The following is a 16713-nucleotide window of genomic DNA, read 5'->3' on the forward strand; positions in this document are numbered from 1 at the left end:
ATTTTGTTGTAAATCTGTCATTTGTTTGGGGGTAAAATTAGCCTTCACTATGTATAAATTTTATTCATTTTTTAATGGCTAAATTTTTTGTTGTTATAAAAAAAAAAATTATGTAATTCACTAGCTTAAAACCTAGTTTATAGCGGCCTGGAATTTTTCTTGATTTGGTGTGTTCAAGTAACTTATTTGAGACTCTCTAGGCTAACCCTGACCTTTAGATTGACCCATAGGCCTTGTTGACCACTACGTGTCAACGACCCATCGCAGTACACCCCCTTTTTTCGCAAAAGGAATAGCACCTGATCGATGTGTCTGTGCTGTCCAACTATCATTATCAACCTGACTTCCAAGATCTTATGTAAACCCATTCTGCATATGTATAATGTAAATAATCTCAGCAGACTCGTGTCATGTATATAACGACCTGAATAAACCTACCTTTCTAGTGACAATCTCCATTTTAGGAGGTTTTTCGTCTCACCGATTCATTTTTGAATGATCGGAAGAGTTTTTCCCTCCAATCTTACCCCAAAGTTGTAATGGATTTTGTCGCTAAGATCTTAGGTGAGACCTAGTGTTCTAGATTGAGTCTATGTAAAAGTAATTTGGGAATAATCCTAACTATTTGGTTAGGTTATTTTATTACAAATTGCTTGGTCTTCTGGATTGTACTTGTGTTGTAGAAATGGGTAGTCTGTGAGGGTCTGTTACAAATGGGTTTTTCCCCTCGCAATGTAAAAAATATGTAAATCATGATGTAAAATGTCTAGTACATGGTCCCTCATAATTAGAAAACCATGGCTAAACATTTGAGGGTTGGAAAAGTAATTTATCCTCTCATAGGTTAATTAATTAAATTTTCTGGCCCAAAATTAATTATAATCCTAAACCAAAAATTTAATTAATAAGTCCCAAGTAAATTTAAATTCTCCAAAGGCAAAATTCGTCAGTCTTAAAAAAATGAATTTTAAGATGTCCCAGGACTAAGATAAATTAACTATTTTGATAAATTTTAAACCTTTGATCCCTGGGGGTTAAGTCAAAGTCAAAATTTTGGGGAAATTAACTCAAAAATTCTATTTTGAGTTAATTAAAATGCATTTAAATGAAAAATTCGATTTTCCTCAAAAAATAAAATATTTCGACGGATGAGATTAAAAGAAATTTTGATTTTCATCAATAGTCAAGATGACTTTAACAAGAATCACTCGAACTAGCCATTGGAAGATCTATCTTTAAATAGAAAGTCATTTGTTAGTCGATCGATCTGATCTTTGAGCCGTGTGCTTAGTAAGAAGCTCTAGTGTAATATTTTTTATGGATAGTAAAGAAAGACAATAAGGTTAAAATTTGTTGGTGTTACTCTTCATGGGAATGTTGTAAGATGTTTTATTTCATGCATAATTTTTTCTAAAGCCATAGATGATAGCTTCTAAAGAGTGATCTGAGCACGAGTATCTTGTTCAGTTTGATGGGGTTTGAATAATAATTTTAATTTTGAATGTAATAGCAGGTATCACTATTTGTCTAAATTTAATTATTATTTTCTCGATCTATTTTTAATGGTTGCATTGAGTTTTGCAGTGAAATCTTGAGATAGACTATCAAGCATTAAGGGATAGTCTTTAGTTGGACCAACCAACTCTCGATCTATATTTCCCGAAGAGCCTAGCTAAATAAGCTCTAGGCTTATCATAAGATTTTCGTTTTGTGATGCATGAGGGTTTCAAGCTAGTACCGCCTTTTAAAATTTTAAAATCTTCAATTTCATTACGGCATAATGGTAGATTTGGCTACTTAGAGCCTTCAGTTTCTAAATATTGTATTTTTTCTAACGTAGGTTTTTCTGGGTTTTTCAATTCATCATGTATATATCGTTTGGGTGTTTTCTCTTCATTGTGCAGTTGCAATACTAAAGGAGAATTTTTATTTGAAGCCAGATCTAGGCCCTGGAGGGTAAGATCTGGCCTCAAAATTATTTTGCGGGGGCATTCTTCCAAATTTTTCCAGTCTGAAGGGTTTCAAATTTTTTGAGGACTTCATAAGTTTTTTGAAAGGAAATCTGAAGCATAAATATTTCATTTTTAACTAGGATTTTATGGAAAATTTTTAAAGGGTTTTTGGCTACCATTTGCTGCCTCGAAACCCCTTTAGAAAAAACGCTCCTCCGGCTGCCTGCATTTTTCCTTTTCTCTACATTTTCTGCTCCCGCAGCCCTAGTCATTCCCCTTTTTCCTTGCAACTCCTATCTCTCTCTCGTTATCAACCTCTATTCTCCTCTTCTAGCTCGCTTTCTCCTCTCTGCCTAAATCGCGGCTCCCTCTCCTCTTCAAACTGCGAACTTCCTTATCTTCGCTGGCTGCCCGAGCTCCCTCTTCTGTGTGCCTTCTTCCTTGCTGCGTTCTCTCTCGACCTCGTGGCCTCAACTCCAGTTCGCCATCAAACCCGTGTCCCTTCCTGTAAACCTGCAACCCCATCGTTGCTGTCTCCTTCAAGCTCTTTCTCCTTCGAACTCTCTCCCTCTGTCGTTGTCAACCTGCAAAGCAAACATTCGATTTCCTCTTTTCTTCTTTTTACTTTATCCTTTGTCTTAAAATTAGTTTAGGGTTTAATTTCTAATAATCCAATTTCTTCTTTTAGGTTTGCTTTTATTTTTTTTGTTTTGACTTTTTAAATAGAAACTCAAAAAAAAAAATTGATTTTAATTTTTTTTACTTTGATTTTTTTTTTTCAATTTCATTTTTTTTTACTTTTCCTTTTTTATTTTGATTTTTTTTATGACATTTGGATTTTGCTCGAGATAAAAAATAAGTAAATAAATAAAATAAATAAATAAATCATTTTAATGTGACTTTGAAAAAAACCAAAAGACTTTGCGCTTTCACATTTAAAAAATTTGAATTTTTTATGTGGCCTATGGCCCATTAAAAATTTGATTTATTAACCCTTTTGATTTTTTTACTTTTGTCACAATAAAATTTAATTTCTTCATTTACCACATTAAATTTGCTTCATAAGCTTAGCACATTAAAAATTGCCTAAGAAAAAATTAAATTGTTAATCTAAAGTTCCTTCTTGGTGTCTTTTTTGTGTTAAAAAGGTAAAATTTAAAACGAAAATTGTGTGGTATTGATAGTTTCATTTCTCTATAGTCAAACACGCCTAATAATCTTTTAAATCGCCTCTAAAGACTGACTATAGGAGAATGATAAATTTTTCTGGGTCATTAAAGAAAAATCATTTAAATTCTAGGATTATGAATTGCTTAACATTTGAATTTCATGGTTCTTCATGGTATTTAGATCTTTAGGAATTTAATTGCTATACTATTTTGCATGTTAAGATTGTTGTTTCTTTTGAATAGCTTGATGTGTTTCTTCAAGTAGGTTCGTGGTTAATTGAACATCTAAGGCACTGGTCTAAAAATCATTTCTATCTTATGGTTGTGTCTTATTCATCTCAATTAATCAGAACTGGTCTAATTTTCATTAAGCTATTCAGCCTTAAGTCTCCTAGAGTCTATTTTCCACAGGTTTCCTTCATTCATTTACCCCTAGGGACTACCCCCTTGACTTGTCTAGGAGAGAGTCTAAATGGAGTGAGTAGGGATTAGAGTGACATCCTTTACTCTGAGCATTGTCGCGGTGCCTGGACACTTTGTGCGACAACAGGCCCTTTGAACCTGAGCCTTGAATTTACTCTTTCATACACTGCAAATCCTAGTTTGTCATATTAATATCCAATGGATTTTTGTTATAGGATCCTTAGGGGGCACTTAGCTTAAGATCCTTGGGTTACTTGATCCCTAAGCCCTACCAAGGAAGCCTCCTTTGTGTTGGATTGTGTCCTTCACTAGAGAGAGGGGAGTTGTTGCTGAGGTGATAGTGGTAACACTCCCACATGTTGCACAAATGAGGCTTTGTATTAGATACTAGATTTTGTTGTAAGAAGAGGTATTGTCAGACCTTTCAAAATCACAGAATATAAATCCATGGCTATAAATTCTTCACTAGAAGGCATGCTTTAACATGTTTAAGGGGATTTTATAGATGTTAAATGTATAGTGTTGTATCCAGATACTAGATTGTGTTGTAACAAGAGGTATTGTCAGACCTTCCAAATCACAGAATATAAATCCATGGCTATAAATTCTTCATTAGATGGCATCCTTTAATATGTTGAAGGGATTTCATAGATATTAAATGTAGTGTTCTATTCATTGTTCCACAACTGTTGCATTGATTAATGATTGAATCCTATTTTGTCATCCATCTTTTTCTTAACCTTTTCTCTATTACATCAAGATGTCTTAGGAACGCCCTTGCCACATAGTAGTGTTGCAAACATCTCAATTTTATTGCAAGAAAATCACGAAATCAAGATTTTTTGGCCTAGCTGATGTTTGTCGATTTTTACCGATATTTTGGTTGTATCTTAATTTTGCCAATTTTTACTGATATTTTCCCGATTTTTACAATATTTTTGTTTTCCAAACCCTTGCCAATTTTATCCCGATGACAATGTTTGCAATGTTGCTACATAGTACCTAATGGAATATCTAATCTCAAAGACCAAGTCTTGTCATCATTTGCAACATTAGCAATTTTTTCCCTCTTCTGCTAACCATGGAGAGTTGTTCCATTATTACCCAGATCTGTCAGGAAATATGTCAGCTTGAGTAACTCATTCATGGGCCAACAGACTGTGATCCATCAGACTTGGAACAGGAAGAAGTGAGCAGAACTCAGGAGCCCCACAAGAGAAAAGAAAAATAACAAAAATTCCAGTCACAGCTAATAAAAAATGTAACAACATTCATAGCATATATAACCTGACCATTGAGATATTCAGGTAGGCAATATTTATTGCTTCTCTTTCCATTTTGGAAAAGTTAAGCATGATAATGACAATAAAAAACACATTTTGAACAAGGAATCAACTACCCACAGAAAACTTATCAACCCCTATCTAGTATCAACACATGCCTGCTTAGGTACCTGTATAGAGTGCTAGAGCCAACTCCTTTTTCCTCAAAAATCTCAAGTTTCCATACAGGATTTCCATCTAATTGGAATTCAGGAACTACTAGTTTTTTTTATGTGGCAATTCAGGAAACCATCCAGATATCTAGGTCAATCTCAAGCAATCTGCAGAAGATGGTCTAGCTAATGAAATACAACAAATCCCACATAGGTTCTAGTACCAATCAACAATGAGTTCATGGTCATTGGTGAAAAAAGCTACCTAAAGCCTGAAAACAAATAATTGCCTAAACAGTTCACATAATGAAATAATTCTATGGAAAAGCGAATGCCAAGGTATATGTGCCTCAGATCGAGAAGCACAGATTTCAGGTCATGAAAGAATCTATTATCTGATCTCTTCCGGCTTTTTCTCTGTTTTTATAGTTTTATCATTATACTTGAAGAAATTTCTCCCAGAAGATACATCAAGAACCCCTTCGGTAGGTTGACCGTGCTTCACATGCCGATCTGTCTTTCAGTTTTGGTCAACATGGGGAAAAAAAATCACTTTATCTCAGTGACTACTCAAATTTTAGAATGACAAAATCAATCATTGTTGAGAAGCTCCGGTAGTACCTCTACCCCTGCCACCTGATGATGCTGACCTAAACAAAGTCCAGGGTTAGGGATGAACCTTATCAGGAGTAAAGGGAATGAGGACCTTCAAGGGGAAGAATTGTGTGTAGATAACAGTTCTAATGAGAACAACAATGGACTGACTGCATTGTTCAATCTGAGCCTTGTAATACTCACCTACAAGTTAGCTAAGTGAAAAGCAGTGGTTTGTTATATTAGTGCTTGGAGCTCTTTGTGATGCTTAAATCAGCACAGCTGGTGTTTCATCAATCAGTGGATCCTTTTTAAACAAAAGAAGATATTTTCATAGTTTAGATTGATGTATTTGAAATTTTGTTGAGAAAAGAGTACTGTCACAAATCTTTGCTATGTGTCTTCCTAATCAAAGGATCATTTCATTCTACAACTTAATTTTAAAAATCATCTCATTTTCCTCTGTACATCCCTTCAAAATGCATGTGAACTTCAAGATGTAAACATGTATACCCATCTAGCATGAACAGAGCATAACCTACATAATCCAATTTTGCCATTTAGGACGGTTCAAAGCAATACTGGTATGGTATCAAGATACCTATTTAGTGCCCTGGAATACTATAGCAATTGGCAGATCGTAGTTTATCATGTATCTTATATTTTTCAATAAAAAATAATAAGATACATTTATTCCTGAAAAAGTAATAAGATGTGTTTTTTTTCCAAAAAGTAAGAAATATTATAACAAATTAACAGAATGAAAATAAAGGCACAGTTATGCACTCACTTGGCCAATATGCGATCAAGGAGCTCTCCACCCTCACACAACCTACAACAAGTTGATATTAATATTTAATCAATTTCCAAGATAGAAGGAACCAAAAAAAAAAAAAGCAAGAAAACGGCAAGGGTAGACTTGAAAATGCAGGGCATCTGCCATACTAACAACCTCAAAAATATTCCATTCTAGAACAAAAAAACAAATAAAATCTTTATCAATAGCAATCAAATAAACCATAAAACTCAAAGACAGATTCATGGGCACATCTAACTTATTCTAGTCATAACTTAAAAGTACTAAAAGTGAACTATATACTAAAGCTTCATGCACCAGAAATAGTAATTTTTACGTTAAAAGAAAACATCTAAAAAGATTTTTGTTTCAAAATTCGTATTTTGGCATCAAGATACAAATAGGATTACTAAAGAGAATGCCTTGCAGATCGCAATGTTACCAATTCAATAAAATAATTCATTGGGTCCTAACTACTTGCAGAGAATGCCTTGAATATTGAAGAGACTAGGTGGAGCCATGGATCTAACACAGAAAAAGCTGCTAGAACCTTTGCTTCACAAGCCTCGTCATGGCAGGCTCAAAGGAAGAGCTTGATTCCAACTCCAGACAAAATCTCAGGTATAATCTTCTTGAGAAGCCATCCTGCTCGACTGTAGAGGTAGCAGCCATTGCTATCTCTTTCTTCTTCTCATTATCTCCCTTCTTCCAACGCAAACACTTACTCACATAATGACCATGCTCGCCACATGTGAAACACTTCACCTTGCTCAAGTCCTTTGTGTTGCCCTTTATCTTACCAATGAGAGCTACATTCTCTCCATCAGACTTCTTCTTATGAAGATCCCCGTCTCGGTGTTCCTCTTGGATGAAGTCATCCCAAAAACTGTTCCAATCTTGAAGCTTGTCTCAAGCAACTATTCCTTTGATAAATGCCTTCCATTCCTCGGAGAAGCAGTCCTCACTAATTCAGGATCTGGAACGTTATCACCAGTGGCAGCTAGCTCATCACAAACTTGAGAAACCCTCGTCAGATATGAAGCCACACCCTTGCCATCCAACACCTTGGTGTTCTTGAGCTTCTCTCTCAATACCAACAACCGGTTCTCGTTCTTACTCTGGAACAATGTTGATAGGTGGTTGTCATTGATGTCAACCCAAGCAGCACCAGGAGATGGCCCGCCTTTTTTCGACTAATATGACATGGCAATTCATAGTTTTTTCGTCTCAGGATCATCCCTAATGGATTCTCCTCATTAAGTTGTTTCCAGTGGTATGTGGCACCCCACGTGGTTCTTCATGGTCTGTGAGATATTCTCATTTAAAGTTGAAAAACCCAATTTATGGGCAAAAACCCCAAAAGGGTGTTGAGGTGGTAGCATCTTCTTAGTCAAAACAACAAGACTTTTCTCAAAGGATTACAGTAATCTTATCTGTGGCAAAGAATTCACTTTGGAGGACTTTGCAAATATATTTTAAAATCAAAAGCAAGGGGTTTTAGGCTGAAAAGGTAAACTATGTGTAAAATTGAAAACCCTCAAGGGATTTCCCTCCTCCAAAAATTTGAATTTTAAAGTGGAGTCTCCCTCCAAATAAGGAGCTCGTTGCATCCTTTGAAACCCCTCCTATGTATATAAAAGAAAGTCATATTCTCTTCCAAAGGGGGATCGAACTCAATGATCATATCTTGAGAATCTTTATTTCTGAAACAGAAACTCGGTCCCTGTGGAAGATTGACAGATCATAAGAGAGGGTTTGGCAAGTTTTCTCTTTGATTTTGATTGGGATTCATTTGGGATATTTCAGAGGTTAATTTGTTTCAGAGTTTCGGCCTCCAACTAGGGCTTCATGTTCTGGGTTCATTTTGAACATTGTGTAGCTCCTCTTGAGATCTCAGGGCCAAGCGAAGGCTGGTTTGTGATGACTTTTGGCTCATCTTATATTTGTGATCAACTAAGACCGCAGCCCCATTCAGAAATGTGTTGTACTCATTAAGGCACAGACCTATTTCCAAATTTTGTGGTTCCTGAGCAGCATGAAATATGGACTTTAAACTCAAGACTATTTGATTCGGATGCACTAAAAGCTCTGTACAGGACTTCATTCAATTGCATATTGGTGCCTAATCTCTACGGATTGCTCAAGGACTGTTACCTAAAGTAAAGTAGACCTAAACCAAGATCTGGAAGTGACCAATCACCTGCAGCTAGGGCACATACAATTCCTGATCACCAACAAAATCCCTTAAGGCTCAAATTTGGGTTTCGGTGCTTATGTTGCAGAAGGAAATATCTATGCAGCGAAGTCTGTTCTCTCCATCAATGGTCCACAAGGTCTCTCGTGTGAGATCTCAGAAACAACTTAATCATCAACTCCATTCTGTGTGGTTTGGGCTTGAAATGCTTATCTCTGTGGATCCATTCATCTACTAGTGGTATGTATATATATACTTGCTCCCAGTACAGATTTGAGCTGACCTGCTGCAGTCACTCAAGTGAAGAAGCCGACACATTGTCATTCAAATATCCTATAGTAATCACAAGTTTGGTTTCAATTGGTTGAAGAATTCACTTAAGGATTCGAGCCAGTTATGCATAATATAAGCAAGCAGTCCAATTCCTTCTTGTGATAGTATTTGAGTTACTGTCATCATATTCAAAAGGCAGTGGTATAGTTGCAGCACTATTGAATTGACAGTGGAAAGGTCTTACAGCTTGAAGGATACTCTTGACATCACCATTAAGGTGGTTACGATAGGCATTTTGAAGTAGAAGCAGTTGAAAAGTTGAATCAGTGATTGGGGACTGTCCATAAGAACATCATCTACAGCAGTATGCAGTTTGAAGCAGTAAGGGCAGAGCAGTTTCTTCTACAAGCAGTGAGAGGTTTATGTTGATCAGGTTGGATAACGGTTTCAGTGGTTTGCAGTCAGGGAAGTTACATCTACAGCAGTTATTTCAGATTGCAGTTGTGTTGTCTACAGAAGTTACAGAGTCATCACAGCACTAAGGGTTTGGTCAAGTATCATCATCATTCTTACAGCTGCATCAAACAAAGGTACACTTGTTCATTATTATAGCAGTCTAGTGTAAGGGTGTCTTAGTTCAAGTCTGGTTGTAAGGGTAGTTGTAAGAGTCTTATCATTAACAATCATTATAAGTGGGTCATTACCCTTGGTACGAGAGCCCACAGCAGTTGGAAGTTGTTTATTCATTGTAAGTGGGTCATTGTCCCTGGTACGGGAGCCCACATTAGTTAATTTTGTCTATTAGCATTTTCAGGGTGGTCAGGTGGTGCTAGGGAGGTAGTTGAAGTCACCTTCAGGTTGGCGCCTGAAAACACTTCAGGGTGGTAGGGTGGTGCTAGGGCAAGTTGGAGCTAGCTAGGGTGTTGGAGGCTGGAGCATTCTTTCAGCCAACTGCTGATAAAACCAGGGCGTTGGAGCGTCCTTCCAGTGGGAGCTGGAGAATGAATGTTTTTCTAGAGTTTTAGGGAGTTGGGGCTTTCTTTTTAGTTGGAGCTGAAAATTAAAAGAACTTATAAGAAAAGTGTTTGATGGTTTTTGACCCGGAGGGGGTTTTCCATCTAAAAATCTTTGTGTTCACTGTGTACTGTTTATTTATAGTCTTAAATAACTACTAAAGATTAACTAATGCTCTGAAAAAATTAATAAGTTACTAATAGCTAAGAAATGTTGATTCACCCCCCTCTCAGTGTTTCCAACAAACAGGTCCTGAAGAGCCTTCCACATATCATGTGCAATGTTAATAGTTATTCCCGGTTAGATGAGTTATCAAGTGATCCTTTACAACATCTAGGATGATTTGTTTGGCCTTCGCGTCCAACTCTTCATACATATCCAACCCCTTTGGCTCCGTTGGTTTTTGAATCTCCTAGTTAGCAAACTCCCATATCTTGTTCACCAACAAGACCAACCTAATCCTTTCTTTCCAAGGGCTATAGTTGGATAGCCCTTCCAACCTGTCCTCATACCTCAGACTAGCAACCAACTTTTCCATGATATTAGTTCTTCAACAACAAAACAACCAGCTCCCTCTTAGGCTTCTTGTTGTGCAGATTCTGATTCAGTTGTCCCTTCAAAGTAGCTCTAATACCATGCTAGATTTTCCTTACAGCCTAGGTTTGGTCTATGGCTTACCAAGCACACAAACACACTAGAAGTGCACAACCATGAACAACTTTGCACAGCAAAAATATAAAAGTAGTGAATCAACTAGGTACACAAATTTATGAATGACCCAAAACTTGGTTTTATTAGTCCTTCAATAAAACAAACATGGGGCTCCTGTACCAGGGATCATGGCCCTTACAAAACCCTGATACAAGACTACTAGGGCTTGAGATTAGCTCCCTTTATCCCTCAAACTGCCCAAAAGAACAATGACAAAAACAACCAACTTACTTGTTGATGTAGCCCCTTCACAATAGTCCTTTCAGTGCTTTTTGGTCACTAACATCTAGTTGTCCTTTGCCACAAATCTCGCAAATAAATTGCTTCTTTAATGTCTCTGCATGCCAGCGGCTCACAGTGGCTTTTATCCTTCAAGGTCACTATATAACTCATCCCCAAATCACTTCAACAACTCATAGTGAATTAGCCCTTCAATTCACTATATATTAGCCCTCAAAATGTCAACTACTCACAGCGGATCTTGTCCTTCTCAGTGTGGAAAAAGTCCCGAAAAAATCGGGATTAATTCCTAAAAATGCGATTTTTTGGCCGAAACGATTATATCGGCCGACTTTTTGACGATTTTTTGAAAAACGAAAAAATCGCGATAAAATCGAATTAATCCCGATTTTTTCGGGAGTCGATTGAAAAAATCGTCTGCGTTATAAAAAATTTCGCCGCGGGCATAAAAAGCCGGAAATCATTCATTTAATTTTTCACTGTCTTTTTGCTTGTTCCGGATCCGCGCTGTGGAGAATCGACGCCCGAGGGTTTCAACCTATAGGTTTTCGGTGTGCATTTTCCAGTTGCAACGTTGCCAACAGGAGCCCGCACGCCTCGGCCCTCAACGTTAAGGTATGCAGCATTCACTGCTCAGAGCATTCACCACTGTTTCATATTTATTAAATTATTACATATAATATATATGGCTATGCGCAATGAGCATTGCGGCCCTGCGAGCAGCGGAAAGCCATGGCCCATTAAATTTAACAGCGTATATGACATATGTAATTGTATTGTGCTGCGTGCAATGTGAAAGCCATGGCCCATTAAAATTTAACAGCGTATATGTAATTGTATTGTGTTGCCGCCTGCGTGCAATGTGAAAGCCATGGCCCATTAAAATTTAACAGTGTGTATGTAATGGTATTGTGCTGCCGTGCTGCGTGCAATGTGTACACTGTACAGTGTAACTGTATATTATATAACTGTTCAAACTTCAGTCACCAGTATTCAAACTTCACTGTTAAGTAACTTAAGTTTCACTGATATATACCACAGTTGTGACTCGTAACCCGTGAGAGCATTTTGTCATTATTATATATTATATACCACAGTTGTGACTCGTAACCCGTGAGAGCATTTTGTCATTACATATCGTTCACATGAGCATAGGAATTTCTGTCTTATGTCACTGTTTAATAGTTTATAATATATATATTATATATCATTGCCATACAGGTAACAGAACAAAATTATTGCCAAATCAAACAAGGTCAAGGTTATTGCCATGTCAAACAACGTCATATTTAGGAGTCCTGTTATCACTTAAGGTCATTCAGCCAGTGTTAACATTAAAATTAAAAAAATTAAAATTAAAAAAATTAAAATTTAAAATCACTGTAAATTTGTAATTTAAATTTTAAATTTATTAATTTGTTTCTAAATTGAAAATTCTGAGTGCAATACAAATTGAAATTACTAATTATATTTTGCTGATTTGAATTTGTTTCAATTTTTATTGTGCCCAGGTTTAAATTCCAGCTCAAAGTTTAAAACAAAATGCCGAGGATTTTGGATTCTATGTGGGAGTTTGGTGAGCCTGATGCTACACCCGAAACTGGGGGGGTCAATAGAATGTATTTGACTTGCAAGTTGTGTGGCAAGCATATGTCAGGAGGCATCAACAGATTAAAATTCCATTTGGGGCAAATTCCGGGGCAAAATGTTGAACTTTGCAAAAACACAACTCCAGAAATCATCCGACGGGCCATTCAATCATTGATGGATAAAGAGGAGGGAAAAGAGACCAGGGCCAATGTTGCACGAAGCAGGAGCGAAGCGGAAGCGCGAAGCGGAAGCGCGAAGCGCAAGCGCGGAGCGCGGAAGCGTCATTTTCCAAAAATCTAGGAAGCGAAGCGTCCGCGGAAGCGTCTGCTATATATATATATGTATTTTTTATATTTTTTTGCATTTATACTCAAACCAAACATCCCAAATACCAAATTAATTGTAGAAGACATGAAAACATGCATATTTTTGCATAAATCAAGATAGATATGGCATCCATGATTCCATTGTAGTTACTAGTATGTACAACAATCATCTATATTCTAGCTATTACAAACATACATCAAATTTTTAAGCATATTATAAAACATAAAACATTTAAGCATATTATAAAACATAAAACATAGAGCATATTATGATTTATCTAGCAAGTGAGCAACTGTCAACATTTGTCATGTCCAAAATTCAAATAATAATGTTTACAAAATATGTCACTTGGTCACCGCCAAGCCAAAAAGGTTCAAAATTCAAATTCACAAGTCTACAAGTCTAATGAGTAATCTATGACAAAAAGAAGTAGATTGTGAATATATCTACTAATCTCTCCTCCTTCCACCACGAATAGAACGTGATGGCGGGCCTCCACGTGGTGGCAATGAAGAAGATGGTCCCTGTGTAAGTCGTGGCACTGGAACTGATGAAGAAGAACCCCCTGCCGTTGGTGTTGAACCATGGAACCTAGAAACCAAGGGACCAGATGGGGGTGGGGGTGGTGGCATATCAACACCCGTGTCATCATCCTAGAATCGCTCAAAAAATTCATGCAAAAAAAAAACACTAGTTAACAAAAAAATTAAAAACATGAATTAGAGAAATGCTTTATAAGGGAAAATTGGAAAATTCATACCACAATGGACATACCTGGATAAGAGAATCCTCTAATTGCTCTAGTCGCAACACTCCATCCTCCAAATTGGGCTCCTCTGGATTCTTGTCCCAAGTCAACAAGTCTTTATTAGACTTTGCATCTTCACAGTAATGGGACAACAATCGCAAGTTGTAATGAACATAAACCAAGCTCTCTGCCCGGTCTAAATTCAACCTATTCCTTTTAACACTGTGGATGAAAGAATAAGAGCTCCAACACCTCTCTGCAGAAGAAGTGTTTACCACCTGTGATAGCACCCGTAATGCCAAACTCTGTAGAAGTGGAGTAGGCCCTCCATGCATGTTCCACCACTCAAGAGCAGAAAAATGCTCTCGATCTTGAATTGCATGCATGCTCCCAAATGGACCAGTGTTGCTCGTATAGTTGCTCACCTGTCTCCGTACCAATGCAGCCTCCTCATTATCAGGGATTAATCTACTCAATGCAGCCATATATTTTTCGTGAACCTCTTTATCTTGGTGTGGTTTTTTCCTGACTCCCCCCCCAGGTGCTGGTTTTGAAAGCCATGATGGATGATAGTATTTAGGTGTCAAAACATATGCTAATGCATGCAATGGAACATTTAGCATATCCCATCGTTTTTCCACCTCTTCACGAATATAATTGTACAAGGTGGTATCTCTAGGCTCAACAATGTCTTTAATCTGCCCCAACATGCTATCCATTTGCTCATACACCTCCCCAATTACTGGTCGATCTGAATCTGCAAACTTGATCATGTAATAAATTGGTTTGGTGAATTGCAAAACATATTTAACCTGTGACCAAAAGTAACTGTCAAGAACAGTGTCCTTGACTTCATTAGCACCATCTGTGTCAGTGTTAATTTCATCCCATGTTTCAGCACACACCAGATTAGTTAAAGCTTGTCTCACCCTCACTAGCCGCCTAAAGGTGAGGTAATAACTAGCAAATCTTGTCTTTGCAATTTTAAGCAATTGCAACTTGGAGTAAGTGCCATAGAAGTAGTTTACCCTTGTATGCCCTGTGATGAATTTAATGAGCTGCTTCCCTTTCCTGTAAACCTCAGCAATCCACCCACAATCTTTGTGTTTCACAATATCATGCATCAAAAGGTTCAATGTGTGAACCAGGCACCCAGACCAAAAGATGTGTGGATGAGTACGCTCAATAATTTTTCCTGCTAACTTACAATTTGCTGCATTATCTGTGATCACTTGAACCACATTATTCGGACCAACATCTTTGATTGATTTCAATAGGAGATCTGCAATGTTTGGTGCAGTTGCACTGATGGAGGAGGAGTCATGAGATGCAATAAATACTGCACCACTAGAAGAAACACCAAGAACATTTATCAAATGTTGGTTTCTAATATTTGTCCACCCATCTGATACAATGGATACCCCAGAATCCACCCACTCATGTGTAAAACGTGTCAAAGCTCTTTGAACCTTAGCTTTTTCTCTTTCTAATAACACTGTTCTAGCTTTCTCATAGTTGGGGGCCTTGTATCCTTTTGGGGCTTCATTGATGGCCTTTACCATTTCATGCCAATAGGGAGAGCGAAGCACATTGAATGGTACACCGCAAGCACAAAGAAAACGGACTATCTTTCCATCCACATCATCCCTCCCAGCAACATTAAGGAAATCCCCTATTGTTTTTCTACCTCCAGAGGTTGCAAAAGTACCATGAGGAGATGGGCAACTACCAAATTTAGAGGTTGCACTTGATTCAGAATGAGTTTTTTGTTTCTTGTTTTTTCGTTGTGCAGCCATCTCTATTTTGATGTATTTTTGTCTTTGTTCACTTGAAATGTTTGGGCAAATGGTTACCCCCACAGAACCCTTTTTTTCATCACTGTCTAGCACCCCACAAAGATGCCTCCTCAGACGGGTATATGAACCCGTATATGGTTTTCCTCCATGACAACCATGAGGGCACATCCATTTGTAAGATCCACCACCCTTTCCCCCTTCAAGTTTGGTCACATAGTTCCACAAGGGATTTGATGTACCTTTCCCATCTTGTGCTTCAGTGTCCTCTTCAAGTTCATCCCCTTCCTCTTCAAACCCTTCCTCCTCATCATACATTGGGTCACTACTATTAGGACCAAGTTCATCCCCTTCCTCTTCCCCTCTATTCCTCACCCTTGCCATCATTAAAACCAAGAGTGGAATGATACATAGAAGCCAAAAGAACACCATCTTGGAATATGGATATAGGTGGTGGACAACCTGTAAATAAAGGAGCAAGTAGAAACAATGGGAAAGAGTAGGAGAGGGAGGAGAAAAATACAATTTTTTTTTCAAAAAAACAAGGGAGTTTGGGGTTTGAACTTACCTCTTTAGCTCTTGTAGATGAAGTCCTCCAAGCTCCTCCTCCTTCTCCTAGCTCCTCCTTCTTCACTCCTCCAAGCTCTCCTCTCTTCTCCTCTCCTTTCCTCTCTTCTCTTCTCCTCTCCTCTCTTCTCTTCTCCAACTCTCATAAACTCAAAGTGAGAAAATGAGAAGAGAATGGGGGCTTTATTCTTTTCTAAAGTCACCCTAAACTCACCCTAAACTCACCCTAACCCACCCCCTCATGCTAGTTAAGTTAAATTTTAAAAGAAATTAAAAAAAAAATACGTTTAATTCGCTGCCTCCGCGGGTTGCGTGCGGGTTGCGCCTGGGTGGCGTGCGGGTGGCGTGCGCTTCCGGGCAGGTTGCGTGGCGCCACCCCTTGCCCGAATCGCCTCCCGAACCGCGATTCCGGGGGGCCGCAACCTCAAATGGCAGGAATCGTTTTTTTAACCCGGAATCGCGCCACCTCAAAAACGGAATCGCGCTTCCTATGGGGATTCCGGATCGATTCCGTACGATTCGCGATTCTGCCTTTGGATCCGGGGGGGGGGGCGATTCCTGCAACACTGACCAGGGCAGCAATAACAAAACAACTTGTAGGGGGCTCAAGAGTGGGGGGAATTGAAAGTGGCAGTGCTTCTACAGCAGCATCACCTTCCTCACCCATGGGTACTCATCCTTCTATCTCATCTTTTTTTGTTCCTAGAACAACAACTAGTTCACAACCTGGGATTAGATCATCAATGTAAAAAAGGAAAAGGCAGAAGCTGACAAGTTGGTCAGTAGGTTTCTTCTATGGACTGATGTTCCTTTCAACATTGCCAAGACAAACCCATTCTACCAGCCTATGTTTGATGCTGTTGCTGTCATTGGCCCGGGGTACAAAG

The 16713-nt window shown here is 38.1% G+C and overlaps 1 protein-coding gene across 4 annotated transcripts in view; it reads right to left on the reverse strand.

Moving 5' to 3' along the window:
- The window catches only part of LOC149205553 (calcium-dependent protein kinase 28-like), a 325482-nt gene that overhangs the window by 140191 nt on the left and 168578 nt on the right, over positions 1-16713 (reverse strand). For all 4 annotated transcript variants that reach the window (XM_089395109.1, XM_089395108.1, XM_089395110.1 and 1 more), the window contains exon 3: positions 6364-6405. In XM_089395109.1, the coding sequence (XP_089251235.1) occupies positions 6364-6405 (42 nt within the window). The remainder of the gene's footprint in view (positions 1-6363; positions 6406-16713) is intronic.

Source organism: Pinus tabuliformis, chromosome 1_2 (genome assembly GCF_031772625.1).
Source record: "Pinus tabuliformis cultivar Carrire ecotype Pingquan chromosome 1_2, CPIR1, whole genome shotgun sequence".
NCBI lineage: Eukaryota > Viridiplantae > Streptophyta > Pinopsida > Pinales > Pinaceae > Pinus > Pinus tabuliformis.